General features: G+C 34.5%; 3 protein-coding genes across 4 annotated transcripts; 2 read left to right on the top strand and 1 right to left on the bottom strand.

Moving 5' to 3' along the window:
• The first annotated feature begins 1,494 nt into the window (after positions 1-1,494).
• On the top strand, positions 1,495-3,891 carry LOC104723197 (uncharacterized). Of its 2 annotated transcripts, XM_010441527.3 has the most exons (3): positions 1,495-1,961; positions 2,064-3,489; positions 3,619-3,891. In XM_010441527.3, the coding sequence occupies exons 2-3, from the start codon at positions 2,065-2,067 to the stop codon at positions 3,658-3,660; spliced, it is 1,467 nt and encodes a 488-aa protein (XP_010439829.2). In that variant the 5' UTR covers positions 1,495-1,961; position 2,064; the 3' UTR covers positions 3,661-3,891. The 2 variants fall into 2 exon arrangements, with proteins under 2 accessions (XP_010439829.2, XP_087331686.1); XM_087475560.1 differs by lacking the exon at positions 1,495-1,961 and having other exon boundaries at positions 1,968-3,489.
• Positions 3,892-4,604: 713 nt separating this feature from the next.
• On the top strand, positions 4,605-8,802 carry LOC104723196 (protein MALE DISCOVERER 2). Its single transcript, XM_010441526.3, has 13 exons — positions 4,605-5,019; positions 5,193-5,571; positions 5,670-5,802; positions 5,893-5,964; positions 6,048-6,191; positions 6,275-6,418; positions 6,503-6,597; positions 6,686-7,096; positions 7,183-7,373; positions 7,471-7,603; positions 7,689-7,843; positions 7,943-8,134; positions 8,244-8,802. The coding sequence occupies exons 2-13, from the start codon at positions 5,490-5,492 to the stop codon at positions 8,499-8,501; spliced, it is 2,010 nt and encodes a 669-aa protein (XP_010439828.2). The 5' UTR covers positions 4,605-5,019; positions 5,193-5,489; the 3' UTR covers positions 8,502-8,802.
• A 1,725-nt stretch (positions 8,803-10,527) lies between these two features.
• Positions 10,528-11,629, bottom strand: LOC104723195 (protein DOG1-like 4). The gene is made up of 2 exons (XM_010441525.3): positions 11,155-11,629; positions 10,528-10,953 (listed from the first exon to the last, which is right to left on the bottom strand). The coding sequence occupies exons 1-2, from the start codon at positions 11,563-11,565 to the stop codon at positions 10,669-10,671; spliced, it is 696 nt and encodes a 231-aa protein (XP_010439827.1). The 5' UTR covers positions 11,566-11,629; the 3' UTR covers positions 10,528-10,668.
• Positions 11,630-18,796: the final 7,167 nt, after the last annotated feature.

Genomic DNA, 18,796 nt, shown 5'->3' with positions numbered 1-18,796 from the left:
ATGTTAAAGTGATTTTTCGGTAACATTATCAATATGTGTTATCAAATGACCAAAAAAGACAGAAGGAAATGACGAAATACCTTTTGTTACTTATCATTTTATAGATTTTGGCAAAGTGACACATTGCTGTTTTGTAGTCTTCTCTTTGTTGTTTTCTTTAGTGTGACATTGTAATTAATAGGTTGAGCCACTTTTATCTCCAATGAGGAAGAGAAGATAGAAATTTAGTACAGTAACGAAGTTTTTTTTTAGTCTTTCTCGTGTGCGGTCGAGAAATGGGCCATAACAAAATGGGCTAATGAATGGGCCAATTTAAAGCTTGAGTGTGTTGGTGGGGGCAGTGTAAGAGTGGTTGCCACGTGAAAGGATCACACTACTTATTCTCCTTTCCCTTTTCTTTCCCCGCAGTTTAAGGGATCTCATCTGGGTCAACTAAACTAATTTCACTTTCTTTTCTTTTTTTTTGCTTTCTAAAAAAAAAAAAAAAAAAGCAAAGTAGAAAAGAGATGCAGAAATTTTAAATCGATTTTTTTTCTCTAATGTGTTTCACTATTTATCGAGTTCTCCACTATTTTTCATCTGTTGCTTCCACAAATTTAGAATATAATTAGAGACACTTTTGGAGATTTGTTTGTTAATAAATATTAATATTAAAAAAAAACAAAAGTTAATATTTAGTGCCATATAGTAGAATTCAAGGGTTGGTCCACAGTCCACACCACATTTCACGCTACACAAAAAGTCAAAACTTAATAGGTCTTATAATTATTTCTAAAAAATTCTATTTCTATTTTTTTTTTCTCTGCAAGAACTCTATATCTATTTCTATTTATTTTTTGAACTAAACCAAAGCTTTGTATGTTTAGAGATTGGAAAGAAGTGGCTGAGTGTTTTTTTTTTCCTTTCTCAAAACGATGACTTAACTACTCCATGTAGTAGTATCTAACAGTAAAATCTTTATATGTGTGTTATTTATAAGACGTAAACATTAAGTAAGACTTTGAAAGAGTGTTTTCTAATGCCGGTTGGTCTTTTTGTTTTTTAGCCACCAATGCCAGTTGGTTATTCAGCAATTATAAGTCAATTTTTTTGCTTTTCAATTCTTAATTAGTTTTTTTTTCGGAATGTTGTGTGCAACTTTTTTTGTGGTTAAAAAGTTTTCATGTTGTGTGTAAACTTAAAATAATTAATTAATCTAAAATCAAGCCCTATCAATCATCCGTCGAGGCGATGCCGCGACTTTTCTTCAAAGATTTGTAAAAGTTTAAACAAATAAATTAGTGCATTCGGGAAAATGGAAAAATTAGTGCAGCATAACAAAACGTTTGTGTGGCTCGGAAAAGGACAGGACAGAACATGTGTTACATTTACCAAAGTCGGTCCACTTCACTAGTGCTTATTTGGCTCACATAAACTGTCTTTTCCCAACTTTTTTTTTTTTTTCATTACTTTTAGAAACTTGAACCACAACTACTCCTCACGTTTTGGCAATTTGGCCTATTGATTAATTCACCTAATCACCTTGATGCCACTTTTTTTGCTTGTCTATGATCTTCTTGTATTCGTCTGCTAATTTAGTAACGACATCGTTTTCTATCGGCACAGCACATAAAAATTCCAACAAGAAAACAAAAGTAGTTGTTCTCATCATTACATTTCAATCAAATCTTTGTGGGGATATATGATTTGTTATGAGACTCAATTATACAAAATGAAAACATAAGATCAAAGCAAAAGTCTCTTTTATTGACAATTCTTTAGTCTCTCACACACAATTCTTCTTAGATTCATCTGCTATTTCCCCTAAACTCAAGCCTTCAATCTCGGCCCTAGACATTCGCTAGTATATACAATATATATTATCTCTCTATTATTATTTTTTCCTATTCTTTTACTTTAATAAGAACAACTGCAATCTCAAACACACAACAGAAGCTGATTCTTGATTTAACCAAGTGGAGGTATTTTAAAAGCTTCTGTGTTTTTTCATGTTCGTTTTCATATTTCTTTGATCTTCTTCTATTACTTCTTTAATTCTCATTCTTCTTTTTTTCCTTCTTAAGAATGGAGGGGAGGAAACTGAATTTGTATGCTCCATTACCATCTATAAGACGGATACCATCTTTTATAGAGCGTTCGAGTGAATCAGAGAACAAGAAGACGATGATTACAAGACCAGTGCTTAGATCATGTCCGAGTACAAAACAAGAAACGCCGGTTTTTGTATTACCAGACCAGAGCTTCTATCATCTAACTGAATCAGCTTCAGTTCCTTTTGTGTGGGAACAAAGCCCTGGAAAACCAAAAGATGACATGGCTACATTGATTCAAGAATCAGGTTTACTAGAAACCGATGAAGAAGAAGACGAAGATGAAGATGAAGATTTGGATACGGTTCATTCAAATGAAAGCTTCTCTGTTAACTGCAGCACAAGTGGAGTAAGCGAAATCGAGAAGAATGGTGAGAAGTCGGACGGTGATGATGAGAAATCTAGAGAAAGTCTAGATCTAATGATGTCCAGATTCTTACCGGCTGCTAAAGCAATGGCTCTTCAGATACCTCAGAAATATCAATCTTCATATAACTCTTCAGAGCAGAAGCAAATCACTCAGACCAAAGGAGCTCTTGTAATCCGCCAAAGAAGTCAATTAGTCTCAGAACATGAACATTTCGCCATTGTTCAGAGCCTTTACGATGATTTAAACATCGATGACGATGATGATGATGACGATGATGACGATGATGATGATGATGATGATTATGGTGATGGTGATCACAACAAGATCTGCCCAAATGTTACCAAGAAAGCTTGCGGATTCTTGCCAAGGCTTTGTGCTAAGAACTCATTCAAGTTTCTAAACCCGGTTCCTTTGGATTCAGTATCATCAAACCGGTCTATGAAACACTCGTCGGGTGAACAAACCAGTTTACCAAACTGGTCAACTAGGCGTCTCTCCGGTTTTATATCTCCGTACCGAACCTCGTGTTCTGATTCCGGTTTTCTCGGTACTCCAGAGAAACCAACAGAGAGCTTCAAAAGGCTAAACAGAGGAATAAGCAAGTCTCAAGAACTGTATCCAACAAGAACAAGAAGAGACTTGATTCTTCCTAATTATTCAAACTCTGGTGAAATCAGAACGTTCAGAAACTCGGTCTCAACTCCTTCGAGGAACCAACGGACGGCGATTCCCGACTCGAGGTTTCTTGTGGAGGAAGTAAACAGAAGAAGGATCAACAACAGGTCAGGGAATCTTCTCAAAACATCGCCGGAATATACGCCGGATATTTCTCCTCCGCCGTTACCGGAAACTCCGTCTCGGTCTTGGCTCCGACGAACCCTCCTTCCGCCGGTGAACCCTAGACCATACGGAGTCGTTTTAGGTCAAGTTGGTACCAAGAAACATGATCAAGAAGTTCTTGAATCTACGAAATGGGAAACGATCGTTAAAACATCGTACGTTCACAACGATCACGCTCGTTATTCTCAGGTACTACTAAATAATAATACTCTTTGAACATCTTTTGGTTCTTTAAAAATCCAAATATAACTTTTATATTATTTTTTCTATCTTTTGGTTCAATGTATTTATCTTTTCTTTTGTGAAATTTATATGCAGGAGCTGATTGTTCATCCATCGTCTCGCCAGCAAAATACATAAAACCAGACACAATTACTTGTTTTTTTTCACGTTACAATTAAATTAATAAATAGTTTTAAGGTTTGCCTCTTCTTTTTCTTGTAGGCAACACAAATGTACCAGAGATTGTTTCTTTGTGTTTCAATTCTTTTTGTGTATGTGTGTTAATGCGTGTTATATAACTGTGGTTTCGTTTTTCCGACCGCATGTTTTGTAATTGAAGGAATTTATGTTATTGATGTTTGATGCGAACCGGTTTAGACTTATCCGGTTTAGACCGTCATAATTATACAACATAACCATGCTGAATCATAATATCGATTCAATAATTTTAACATGTGGCCTCTATAAGAAATTTTCCGGTTCATTGGAACCGACGAAACATCTAAATCCACTGGCGGCAGATACTCAATCCAATGTTTTTTCTTTTTCTTTAAACAATAAAAACCCCCAAATTGGAACTAGAGAGCTATCTTTTGTCTAATAGACTAAGGATGCACAAATATTAATAGTATAAGTTTTTGATTGACTTTTGTATTTTCTTAATATCATCAGCTGCAATTGTTTTTGACATTTTGATCATGACGGAATATTTAAGAAGTAATGGGAGGCATGTAGTTTAATGATGATATTCATGCACATCAATTCCCAAAAACTGTGTGGGTGTGATAGTGCTCAAGTGCTCATCATCATACATAACCGTAAGATTAACGATATCCAACGGTCAGAAAGATTCACTATTCTATCACCGGTCCCACTAGTAATGGCATTAAGAGGCAGGCACGTCCCATAATCCATAAGTGTTATTGAATTGGATTCTTAATAAAATAAAGAATGAGAAGAGATTTGGATACTAACCAAATTTAAAATAGATAATCATTTTCATTTTGTGTTTAAAATATTTATGCAGCAAGGTGACGTGTCCTAGTGCAGTATAATTAAGCACGTATGATTATTAAAAAGAAAAAAACAAAAAAAGAAAGTAAATTACAAGGAATTAGGAGGGTTGTGAAATTGGAAAAAGTTTCGAAGCAATTAAAAAAGACAACAAATTGTTGCAAAAGAGAGAGAAGGGAAGAAAAGGGAAGAGGGAGGAGGAGAGAGAGAAGGCTACCACCCCCCCTTTGGCCCTGGAGAGACCAAAGATGGTCGAAGAGAGAAAACTCTGAGATCATCATCATCATCTTCCTGCAAACAAACACACAAGAAATCGATTTTTTTATTTAATTTTGAATATAGTTAACATCGATTTCTGAGGATATTTTAATTTCCCAAAATCACCAACATTATCTTGCTTGCCCTACCCGCTCACTTTGTTTTTTGTTTGCCATAAACATAATAATACGTTTGCTCGTATTACAAGGAACCCCCTTTTTTACAGTAAGTTTTTTTCTTTTTTCCAATCATACAAATGATTCCTTTACGTAATTTGCAATGTTCTTTCTTATGATGATTTCTCTGTATTTGTTTTGGATATATATACATTGCTTCTTCGTAAAGGTACCCCTTTTGTAATGATTCTTTATCTGAATTTTTATTGCATTTTTCTTCAGGTATCAAAAGACTCATAACGAGCTGTTATAGATCCCAGAGATATCAAACACAGTGATGAAAAGGGTTTTGTGAAATCAAATTTTCAAACCTAAGGAGAAAAAATGATGAAGGTCGACCCTGATATCCGAGAATTTTCTTCTGCCTCATCCTGTTGTACATTGTAATTAATATATAGAACATATCTTTTTTTTTTTGGTTTTCTGGGAAATGGGTTTTTTGGGATTTTGATTTGTGTAATTTAGGAAAAAGTTTTTAGTATAGTGTTTGTTGTAAAAACATAAAAAAAAAACCGTATAATGGGTGGATACCACTTCCCTTGCTTCCTCTTCTTGATCATTAGCCTTCAAGCTCCTCTCTCATTGTCCCTCAATTCCCAAGGTTAGACTTTGTTTTTATGATCCTATCTTCTTGTTTTTACTTCTCATGTTTTTTGTTTTAGGGTTTTGGTTCTTAAATAGTTTGTGATGAATTGATAGGATCCGCATTGTTGAAGTTCCGGGCAAGAGTGAACTCGGATCCTCATGGAACTCTTGCAAATTGGAATGTTTCTGGTAATGATCTCTGCTTTTGGTCAGGGGTTACTTGTGTTGACGGTAAAGTGCAGATTCTGTAAGTTCCTCTGTTTTTGTAGACTAAGACTATGAGCAGATGACATCATTAGTTGTCTTTATGTTCTTATAAGTGTTGTTTTTGATATAGGGATCTTAGCGGTTGTTCTTTGGAAGGAACGTTAGCTCCTGAGCTTAGCCAATTGAGTAACTTAAAATCTCTGTAAGGATCTCTTCTCTATAGCTTCTCTTTGAATCTTGAATGAGTAACTTAAGCGGGACTAATCTGCTTTCTTGTTTTTACAGAATACTCTCTAGGAATCATTTCTCTGGTGGAATTCCAAAGGAGTATGGGAGTTTCGAAAACTTGCAAGTCTTAGATTTGAGAGATAACGATTTGAGCGGACAGATTCCACCTGAGCTAACCAATGACTCATCGCTAAAACACTTGTGAGTTAACATTTCTATTGTTCAATGCTTAACAAAAATGTATTGAAAAAAGTATACCTTACCTTTTGTTGCTATGACCTTAGGTTGCTTTCTGGTAACAAATTTCCGGGTGATGTGAGAATAAAGATCCTGAGACTTCAAGCATCGTATGAAGTCCGGTTAAACAAGAGTCCAAAGTTATCTCCTTTGGCTGTTCTCGGATGTGCAAACAGAAGACTTGGACATTGGTAAGCTCTGTCTGATATTAATTCATCTAACAGGAGAGTGTCTTTTGGTTTATTCATCTCTTCACAGTTCATCTCTCTTGACAGTGTTTCAAGAAACCGTTTCATTCGAGTAAAAAAGATAGAAGCTTTTGTATTCCATATCAAAGCGACTTCCAGACGTTTCTTGAAAGCACTCCCGAGTAAGCCCAAAACAGTTCTGTTTTCATCAATGTTTAGCGTAGAAACTAAAGATTAGTACTTGAAAATTTCAATATATGATTCTTGCAGGTTTTTTGGAGGAAACTGATATCCTCAAACGACGTGAGTTACTCGAGGAGACAAGTAATTTGGCAGCTGAGCCTGCTCCTTCCGCTCCTAGTCCTTCTCCCGGGATTATAACTGAAGCTTCCCCTCGAAGCAGCGGGTCTTTCCCAGCAGTAACTAATGCAAAGAAGAGAAGACCGCCTTTACTCCCTCCTTCTCCTGATGAGGACACTAGTCCTGATTCCTCTAAGAATCAGCCACAAGATAATAAACAGTCAAAACATGTGTGGCTGTACGTGGTTATTGCGGTTGCTTCTTTCGTCGGTTTACTGATTATAGTAGCGGGTATATTCTTCTGCCGGAAAAGAGCTGTGAAGAGCATAGGTCCTTGGAAAACTGGTCTTAGTGGACAGTTACAGAAAGCTTTTGTTACCGGTAAAATCTTTTTTTTTCTCTAGTGTTTCCATGTTTACTCTGTTTCTTTTAACATTGAAACTGAGGACATGAACAAAAATTTCTAGGGGTACCAAAGCTCAATCGGGCTGAGCTAGAAACAGCGTGTGAGGATTTCAGCAATATTATAGAGGCATTTGACGGTTACACTGTGTACAAAGGAACTTTGTCGAGTGGTGTTGAGATAGCGGTGGCTTCAACCGCGATTGCTGAGTCTAAAGAATGGACAAGAGCCATGGAAATGGCATACCGTAGAAAGGTTAATTACTCCTTACTAGAAAGAAAAAAAAAAGGTGTTACCACATTAATTATAGTCTTTTGAACTGGAGTTGGTGTATGTCTTTTTTTTTTTGTAGATTGATTCACTGTCCCGGATCAACCATAAGAACTTTGTGAATCTGATTGGATATTGTGAAGAAGATGATCCTTTTAATAGGATGATGGTCTTCGAATATGCTCCAAATGGAACCCTTTTCGAGCATTTGCACGGTAAAAACATCGGTCTCGGTCTCATGATCGATGTTCTCTTGGCATCACTCTAGCTCTCAGTTAATAACGTTTTTTCGCATATCAGATAAGGAGATGGAGCATCTTGATTGGGGCGCACGGATGAGAATAATAATGGGAACAGCTTATTGTTTGCAACATATGCACGAGATGAACCCTCCCATGGCACATTCGGACGTCAACTCATCAGAAATCTACCTAACTGATGACTATGCAGCCAAGGTTTGCTCTAAAATCTCTTAAAAACTTTTAGAGGTGTTTTGTTAAGCTGCATTTGTTGTCTTTAAGATGCTAAAAAGAGTTAGTTAATCGAATTTGTAGGTCTCGGAGATTCCTTTCAACTTAGAGGCAAGATTAAATCCGAAGAAACAAGTGAGTGGTGACTTGGAACAAACGTCATTGCTACTACCTCCAGAGCCAGAGGCTAATGTCCATAGCTTCGGAGTCTTAATGCTCGAAATAATCTCCGGAAAGCTCTCTTTCTCAGACGAATACGGTTCCATCGAGCAATGGGTATATATATATATATATATAAGCATTATTAATAACACCACTCTAACCGAAACAACAAAACATGCATAGAACTTTATCCATATACTAAACGGTCCGGTCCATGTTTCAGGCATCAAAGTACCTTGGAAACGAGGACTCAGGAGAAATGATAGATCCATCGTTAAAGACATTCAAAGAAGAAGAGCTTGAAGTGATATGCGATGTGATACGAGAATGTCTGAAAACAGAGCCGAGACATCGACCTTCAATGAAAGATGTAGCGGAACAACTTAAACAAGTTATTAACATAACTCCCGAGAAAGCTACCCCTAGATCCTCTCCTCTTTGGTGGGCAGAGCTCGAGATCTTGTCCTCTGAAGCAACTTGACCAGTCAGAGGTTTCTCCTATTCATTTAATGCTCTCTCTCTCTCTCTCTCTCTCTCTCTCTCTCTCTCTCTCTCTCTCTCTCTCTCTCTCTCTCTCTCTCTCTCTCTCTCTCTCTCTCTTACATTGTAACATTTTTTTCTATTTTTCTTATATGAGCTTTTGGTTTCTTGATTTTTCAACGTTCAGTTTGTTTTGATTAGTGTGTCCTTCTCGATGGATTTGATATATACGAGTTTCGATATGTGCATTTGTATCATTCAAGTATATGTCACGTATTGGACGTATTATTTTCCTGATGAAATATGTGTGTAATTATAAATTTTATTTATTAGGTTTCTCTTATTTTTGTAGTCCTTGATGTATAAAACTTGCAACTTCATCATACTCATATAGAACGAAAAATAATGTTTACTCAATAATAACATAATAATTTCACCTCATTGGTATATTGTGTCCGATGTGCTTTTCCGACACTAAGGTGGTTTGATTTGCAAGGAAATGAGGAGATGAAGCTAACAGGAAGCAAATTAGATTAGATCCTTGACAGGTGAATTGAAAAGCATCGACAACAAAGAAAAGTTTCAGGAACGAAAGCGAATGATTCAGACTTGTGTGAGAGAGTTGCTTACGAGAACACTGCTGACGTACATGCTTATGATATAGTCAAGAACCAAATTACATGAGCATTTGGGATTGTGTGTGATTGTAAAGACTTCCTTTCACTTTCTCAACTATCAAATCTTGATTCAGTTTTTCCAGTTTGTAGGAAGGAAAGTTCATCTCGTGGAGATAGTGTCGCGTCTCAAAGGTAGAGCATAACAAATATGGACAATAGTTGGGGTTAGGAAAACAGTGAGTTTGACCACCATTGATGGTGATAGAAATATCAAGATTTTAGCAGATGCCTTACGATTGTTCAGAGAGTATTGCAAGGATGATATCGTTTATCAAGGTACGAGAATCGATAAAGAGCTTATACGGACATGGAGACTCTATGCACAACAACAGTGCACTGTTCAACTTTCCCCATGTATGTGGAATTTTTAAAAAATATGAAATGCTCCTACAACCTAATAATTGCATACCAAATTTTCTTGTATTCGCCGCAAATGAAGTGTCATTTACACAAATATCCTAAAATAGCACTAAAACAAGTTTAATGGACAATTATAGCACATTACATAAATTTCCAAAAATAACATTATTTAATATATTATAATATTTAAAATTAATTTTTAGACTTTTTTTTTTAGATTTGAGTTCTCAATTTCACATTTAAGGTATAGTTTTAAGAGGTAGGGTTTAGTATTTTGAATTTAATAATTAATTTTAAAATATTAATTTTGAAATATAATGTTATTTTTGAAATTTTAGAAATGTTGTGCTAAATTTGGAAAATAAACTTATTTTGATGCTATTTACGAGAATCTCCCTTCATAAATTTTCTTTTATAATAGATCAAAATTGATTATATATTTTATTAGTTTGTTATAAGAAAATAATTTATAGGAGTTAAAAAATTTAGATCGTTGACTCATGGTACAACTTCTACACTATTCCAACATACATATATGTCAACGTTATGAATGAGAGAAGATGACCTTCGATGGTTGATCAATAAGGAATAAATCAAACCAATTATTAGGCCAAACTTATGAACGCTACCAAATGAAATAAAGTTTGACTATAGATGCAATATGTGTGTATAAAACAAACCGAACGTTGAATTAAGAAACCAAAAGCTCATATAAGAAAGAAAAAAAAGAATGTTACGACCCTCGGCGTTTTCTTTGATATTGCTTTATAATTCTTAAGGTAGAAGAAGTCATTGCCACTATCAACTATAGATGCAATAAGTCCTTCTCGATGGATTTGATATATACGATTTTCAATATGTGTGTGTATAATGCATAGTACTAGTATCTATCACGTATTGGACGCGCGTATTATATTTCTGATGAAATATGTGTAATTATAATTATTTTTGTATTAACTAGGTATAGCTTATTTTTGTGGTCACTGGATGTATTGGACATGCATCATATATTTCAAGCCATGAAATTACATTCTATTGCTGATGGAAGTTAAAATTTTCTCATTGACTTTGTAAATACGAAAAGAAAAAAACACATGACAAAAGACGAAACTATCCTTAGGTACGTATGTGTCAGTAACCATAGGAGTGAGTGACATTATGTCTTTGGTTTCCCCACCGACGTAACTGAACCTGAAATGCAGCCGCCGCTGCCAAAAACTCAACGCACTGCGGTGGAGCTAATATGTCTAAAATACCTTTAAGCGTTTTCAGCCTCACACAATCCGCCGCCTTCACCATCTTCTCGAGCCCCGTCGCCAAACCCTTCACCGCTGCCTCAATCACCACCACAGATTCTCCTCCTACGTGACATCCAAGCCTCGCAAGCTCAACCATCTTCCTATCACCCATAGCCACCTAGAGACAGTCTTAAAGTTTATGACATATTTTCCAAGAAAAACATATTTTAATGAATTTGTTAAATACATATTTCTCTAAGAAAAAAAAAATCCAGTTGAAATTTCAATAAAGAATTCTAATTCATAAATAAAATACCAAATGTTTGGAAATAATAGTTTTAAAAATCTAAGATCCGTACGGATCAAATCATGGACCCACCTGATACCGCTCAACCTCTCTCTCAATTTTTTGCTCCTCGAACTTGGTCTTAGCTCTCAGCTCCTCCAGTTTCCTCACCTGAGCCTCCACAAGCACCAACCTCGACTTCCTCAGCCTATCAACCATCCGAAACACCGTCGAAGGTTTCCATCCGGTTAACCAGAAACAAGCTTTCTCTAACGGGGTTAGCCAAACCGGTCCGAAGAAGGCTAAGACATCTTCTCCTATGGCTGCCCATTTTGCCGTATAATAAGCTTTGTGATGTGTGGTTAGCTTCGAGATCAAAGCTCTAAGCTCGATCTCACTCATAGTAGTGTTATGAGCAATTAAAAGTTGATGAAGATATTGCTCAAGTTGAATAACCCAATTCTCGTAGAACTCTAGGAACTTTTCTTCTACTCGGTTTCTCATTTAGCTCTTTACTTGTTATATTCTTTAAGAAACTTTGCATTGTGGGACAATATATATATATATATATATATATATATATATATATATATATACCTACGTCTATCTATATATACATACACTTACAGTACTGCTTATATGTCTTCCGCGCAGGTGCATGCATATGTAATCATTTTTTATCTTACTATATTACATCGTCGTCATGGTTTTATAATACCAACACTACGTACGGAGTCAGTTTAGGAAATGAAGCAAATAATAGATTAACATTAAACAAATAAAATGACATTTCGATACATTAAAAATGATCATCAAGCTAAGTACTACAGTTCAACTATAATAAAGTGACTTAGAAGTCAACACAATTCAACATATAAAGTGACATTTCGACTTAAGAAATGTATATGGATGTAGGTACAAAACCTTTAAATCACTAAAAATAATGTTCGAACACATATTTACAATAACCAAAAACATTATATATAATTTGAAATTTATACAGAGGACGAAAATTTTCCGGAATCGTAACAATATTTATTGGTTTGCTAATCAAATACTCATATTTTAGTTTATGTTACTAATATGGTGGATTCTCTTGAGTCTTGCCTTTAATATTCAATACAAAATCTTATAAAAAACATGGAGGAATATTTGACGATATAGTGCTGCATAGAACAATATTACGAGGACCTCGGTCGACAATGTCGACATATATGCAACATGTGATTTAATGTGAAACGTATATCTATGTTTTACATATATATATATATATATATATGTATGTGTATATATATATATATACGTGTATTTTTTTCGTAACGGTCATCGGAGAAAATTCAACAATATAAATTAATTTTTGTGAAAGAAAAATCAAAACCTTGAAAGAGAAGACGTAACAGATGGAAGGGAAGGGAGATTACAATAGTTGCATGGCTTACGCGCATCAGTGGCCGACTGCAAATATGTGACGCTTTGCAAAATTACTAAATAGTCTTTTAATTTAATTTAAATTACTTATCTTGATTAATTATATATAATGTGATGAATTTAATTCCTCGCATGTTATTTAACAAACCACTACTAATATAACAATGAGAACATTTATGCATATATATCAACAGCTACAGAAATTGATGTGTTGATAAAATCGATAAGAATGAAATACTATAATACTAGTAAACATCTTTCTTCAATGTGAAGAACAATCGAAAAAATGGCTAACGGGTTTTGACCTCTGAGAGACCCGAAACGGCAAGTCATACAGAGAATAGATGGCTCACGTGGATTCACGTGTCACTCTTCTAGCCACCATTAGCGTCAACGTGGAACATATCTCCCACGTAAGTTGCCAGTCAACGTCTACTAGCTTAGCTAGTGTGTACATGTAAAATGTACATATGCACAGTTCTGTTATATATGTAATCAAATCTATATACCATCAAGTTTTGGTTATATTTTGAAGGTTGGTCTCTGAAGAGATGTTTGTTTGTGTGTTTCAAAAAAAAAAAAAAAAAAAGAAGAAGAGATATGTGTTTGTAAGTTTACTTTTGGATAAAGAGTGTATTTAAATATAAATCACCAAAGCCAATTCAGGAAAAAGGATGATTTTGTGTCTATATTTGTCAAAGTTAACCTTATTTTTGTAGTCTTGTAACTTATTTTTGTGGGGATGTTTATCTAGTACAAATTAAAACTCCAAGTAATGAACATGCAGAGCGGTATTGGATTCAGTTTACACAGATACAAACCAATAATATTAAGACCAGAGCTATTTAAAGTGGGCTTCTTAATTTTTTTTCTGGTTGGCTGGCCTTTGATGGGCTGCAAACGGAAGTACGGCTAAGGACGTGGTGGAAAAGTCAATTGTTTCGAGTATGGGACTCGTTATAAATTCTGAAATGTGAGACTTCGATCTTGCTTGTCAGTCTATTAACTGAGTTCATGTAATCGTATGCAAATTTTTTTGGTGCAGTTACTTTGGGAGAGAGAAAAAACAAGAAGAAAATAAAACAATGTCTATCAAGATATATATATGGAACTAATCGAAAGCAAAGAAGGGTTTCGTGATCATCTCGTTGCAAACCACATAACCATACATCCTTCCTATCTTATATCTTTTCGATTTCGGAAGAAGATATCATGTTTCGTATCTGTTTTTTTATTCTTTGAGAGTCGATGATAAACTAAGAGAAAGAAAGAAAAAATGATAGACAGACATTTCCAAATTCAATTAAAATTTTCGGGTTTACAATACTAATGTTAGTTTTAAATTCTAATCGAATAATTTCCAATTTTTATTTTTGTTTCGATTGACTGAAAAAAACCCTAAATTTCTCTTTGTTTTTGGATATGAAGATTACGTAAGTACGGTACATATAGAGTAAGTCAAGCGTTACAGATCTGCTACCTGAAAACGAGACACGTATGTTACGTGTCGACGAGCCTACTGCCTACGCGAAAACTCATGGACGGAAGCGTTCTCAAAGTACGTTGTCTAGATTCACTAAACTATAAATAGAAACAACTTCATTCTACCAAATTTTTATCCTTGAAATAAACTGATTCTTTTTTATATACTACTAGTATGATTTTGTAGATTCATATTTTTCAAGACTGATGAATAGGATCCTCTTTTAGTTTATACCAATTTTTTTTTTCTTTTTTTGTGTCTTTTTTAGATTTCAAAATGCGTGTGAACTTGTTTAAGTTTGAAGATGTGGATATATTTTAAGCATAATTTTTTTGGCAGGTTTACCGATACCTTTTTTTTTTTGGCAATAAGAAACAAACAACTAAAGAGGAGAAGAAAGTAGAGATTCCCAACAACAAAAGTTAAATGTGGAGAGCACATGACTCGGTGGGCGCAGAGAGGCGCAGGTGAGAAGAAGACAAGAGGGCTGAGGGCAGCACAATGGAGATGCTCTTTAGCGTAAGTCTTAATTAACTTCAGTGAGCCTTTATTAAAATTTTCAATGTTCTATATTAGCTCGCCGAGTAATTAAGCGGGGTAAATTATTATTAAAAAAAAAAAAAAAAAAAAGGAGGAGTTAAATAGTCAGAAGAGAGTTTTACTGATTGTTGTATTGAATTTTTACCCTTTGCCAGTTTGCCTATTATCTCTATTTTCAGTTTTCTATGAAATGTTCCGTATAAATGAAACAATTAGCTGTAGAAAATGTTAATATTATGAGGTATATATGTATATGGCCACCGTTGAAATCGAAAGAATTATGTTTTTTGGTTTGTTGAAAATGACCAAATTATAGAATCCAAATATATCAAAACTCTTTCTTTTTTTGTCAACCCAATATCTATATATATATTTTTGGAAATATTTATGAAATAAATTCTGAAGTTTATATTTATTTATCAGCATGCTATTGATAATAAATATTTTTAATTTTAATTTATAAAATGAAATTTAAAACCAAAATTTTGTGCATAACAAAATTCCTAAAATATCTCTTTAATCAATCAACGACTAATTACAATATCTTATTAAATATTTGTTTTGTAAAATTTTTAAATATTTTCTAAAAAATCTCTTTAATTCATTACAATATTTAATGCTAATAATAAAAATGTATGTGCAAATCCCAAATTAATCTTTACGTTAATACATATTTATCCATTTTATCTGCAAAAAAAAGGAAAAATAAAAAAAATTATCATATTTCATAACTTATTTCTGAATCATATTGATATGTTCAAATTAAAACTAGAGCTATTCTCTCAAAATAAGAGGTCACTGCAGTATTTAGGGGTCAAATTCCACAAGAACTCTAAACTACACAATAAATTATAGAGTTTTATGATTATGCTAAACAAGTTGATTTAAATAAGAAAAGCAATACAAAATAATAAAATAAAACTGTTGTAAATTCAAGAGATTAAAAAGGTAGGTCTAGGAAAATTTTCAGGAAATTATGAAGTATTAAATCAATCAATAAATTAGGATTCAAGCAATTAAAAATCACATCTAGACACTTTTGTCAAATAAATCAGTTCTCACTGCAAATATTATCTAAATTTAAAACCAGAAAATTCAAATCTCTTTGTAAAATTCTAGGTTAAAAATCAGCTTTAAAACAGTTTTAGATAAGTTCACAAAATTACTAAATCAAATCTCTTTGCAGAAAGTAATTTTGCTCATCAAAAGGTTTTATCAGGAAAATCAATTATATTTTCATATCAATTTATTTTCTTAGATTATAAATTCTAGATGGCCAATTAAAGATTAATATGAAGAACAACCTATGATGAAGATCTAGAATGATAATGAATCCTAAATAAACAGACCTAATAAATTATAAAATCCTTGTGAAAACCCTGAACATAACAAGCAAACTACTCAGACATATTCAATGAAGAACAAAATATAATTCTAAATAATAAGTAATTGAAATTAAAAGAGTAAAGAAAGGAGTTCAGGAATTCTTCTCTCGAAGGAGTTCAGATCTCTCTCCCAAAAACTCTCAATATCTCACAGGATTGCAGAAAATAAAATTTGCTGGAAAATAATTTAGGGTTTCTAAAATCTAAAAATACTATATATATGTCCTAAAACACGTCAGGGACTTGTGTTGCAATTATGGAAGACTTCAGGCAAAATTTGTAAAACTTCCAATTATGAAGACTTGAGTCAGGTTGTCTTGGTGTCGGTCGATGCTCCTTTGGTGTCGGTCGACGCTGGTCACATGATCAGACTCTAAATTGATCTCTTCCGGTTAAATGCTCCAAAATGATTCAAATCGCTCTATTTCGCTTCTTCCGTGCCAAAATTCTAGAAAACATGTTAAGATTCTAAAACATCCTAGAAACAAATCAAAGGACTCAAAAAGCACACTTATATCATGGTTAAAAAACGTAAAAACCCTGATATATCAACTCCCCCATACTTAGCATTTGCTTGCCCTCAAGCAAAACATAAACTGAAATCTGTGAAAGAGGTTTGAAAACACAGAAACTCATTTTCTTTTAGCCATGATCATTCAAACCATAATCCATATGCTTAGCAGATAAATCCAAATCGAACCACCATGTACTTCTCCGTTGACATTCGTAGCATCCCAAATTCAAACCAAATTCCACTACTTCCTCCATTAAGCCTTCATCGGTGGGTCTCATCAATTTGATCAATGTCAAGAACCTTCTAGACTTATTCCCGTATTATACCATAACAAGATATAGCTTTTACCACATGTGGTACTCTTTCTCTCCCCCAGACTTATTCTATTCTTATCCTCCTTTGAGCTTTGCTTTGCTGTTTTTTTTTTACTAACTCTTTTTTTTTTCAAAGTTGTAGGCGAATAATTGGATCATCGGTAATTACCTACCCCTCCCTTCCAAGCTTTGTGTGATCATTTGACTCAAGAGTAGAATAATGAGGTCACAAGTAATTTATCTACCTCTCTAAACTGATCAAAATTATTTCATCTTTTATTCTCTCTTTTTTTTTAACAAAGCTTTCAGGGACTTTTTTTTTTAAACTTGAATAAAGGAGAGGAGTACCATTTTTTTTGAAATCTAACTTGTCAGGTATGAACAAGAAATCAAGTTCTATGAACATCAATCTCCTTGATGAGGTAAAAAGAAAAGTGCAGAAGTTACCTCAGACTTTTATGGATTCTGTTGGAAATTTGGATGTCTCTGGTTTACTGGTCAGCCATTGGATTTTTCATTAGTCGATTTGTGGATTCAGTCTGTAGCATTAATCAACCAAGGCAATACACTAAAACTAAAAATCATAGTTCCCAACAAAATTTTGAAAAATTTGACTCAATAAAACAAAAATACGATTTTGACACACTAAAAACCAAAACTATGTTAGTAGTTAGTACTAACATTCCCCAGACTTAAACGATATTGTCCCCAGTGTTATCAAGCAAGGGAAAGAAACAAAAATCTATGGAAAATGTATGAAAAATTTGAACAGTTCTCCAACTGGTGTCGACCGATGCCCAGGTGGCGTCGGTCGACACTCCTCCTTGATCGATGATGTCCAAAACTTTTCAATTTGTTTTTTTTTCTGAATAAATAAAACTCAAAACCAAATATCAATAAGTTAGTAATCCTAAAAAAAAAAATTGAAAGATAAGTAGTTCCTACCAGTGGGTTGCCTCCCATCAAACCCTTGTTTTAAGTCATTAGCACATCTATGATGGCACCAGCTGTAGGTAAGAAAGATCTTCCTAAGATGTAAGGGTCTTTAGGCTCTTTATCATACTTCAGCACCACAAAGTCAGTGGGAATCATGAAGTTTTCAACCTTAATTGGAATATCCTCTAAGACACCTTCAGGAATTGTCTGAGATCTATCAGCTAAGATAAGAGACAATCTAGTTGGCTTGAATTCGGTCATCCCAAGTTTTACAGCAATAGATAGTGGCATCAAGTTGATACTAGAACTGAGATCACAGAGTGAGTGAGCAAACCGTTCTGCAGAGATAGTGCAATCAAGTAAAAAGCTCCCAAAATCTGGTAATTTCTCAGCAGTTCTGCACTGAATCATTGCACTCACTTTCTTAAAGACAACCACCTCTTACTTCTTCTCTTTCTTTTTCTGTGGAGACTAGTTCAAAAGAATTGCACTGACATCCTTATTTAGCAAAGCTCCTTCCTCAGGGCTCAAACCATTTGATACCATTCTCTTCACATAACGCTTAAGTGGTGGTGAAAACTTTACTGCATCAATCAAAGGCATCTCAATCATCACCTTGTCCATCATTGCCTTGCATCTAGCATCTTCAATCTCCTGCTTGGACCTTCTTGGCTTAGGAAAAAGGGACCTTAGGCTTGTACACCCTCTCAACAGCTGCTGGAACCTGAGATTTTGCAGTTTCGGGTTCTGTCTGAGATGAGTGTCGACCGACACCTAGGTGGTGTCGATCGACACCATCATCTGAAGCCGAGAAATTTGCCGATTGCTCTCTCAGTTCTGTAGAAGCAATTTCATCAAATTCTTCATCCCTCACTGATATGACATTGCAAGCATGCTTGGGGTTTGACTCAGTTCTTCCAGGAAGAAAACCCTCTTGTCTCTTCACAGACCCAGCAGTCTGCGCAACCTGATTCTCCAGCTTCTTAACATGAATACTCAATGCATCAATCCTTACAGTAAGCTTTGTGTAGACATTATCAATCTTTCCATTGAATGTCATAGTTAACTGCTCTTGACCTTGCAAAAGTTGCTCTAGCATTGCTTCTATTTTATTCTCAAAAGAAGTCTATGGAGG

This window comes from Camelina sativa, chromosome 11 (genome assembly GCF_030686135.1).
Source record: "Camelina sativa cultivar CO46 ecotype springtype chromosome 11, ASM3068613v1".
In the NCBI taxonomy this organism is placed as follows: domain Eukaryota; kingdom Viridiplantae; phylum Streptophyta; class Magnoliopsida; order Brassicales; family Brassicaceae; genus Camelina; species Camelina sativa.
The sequence above is the reverse complement of the archived record's forward strand: the minus strand, read 5'-3'. Positions and strand labels throughout refer to the sequence as shown.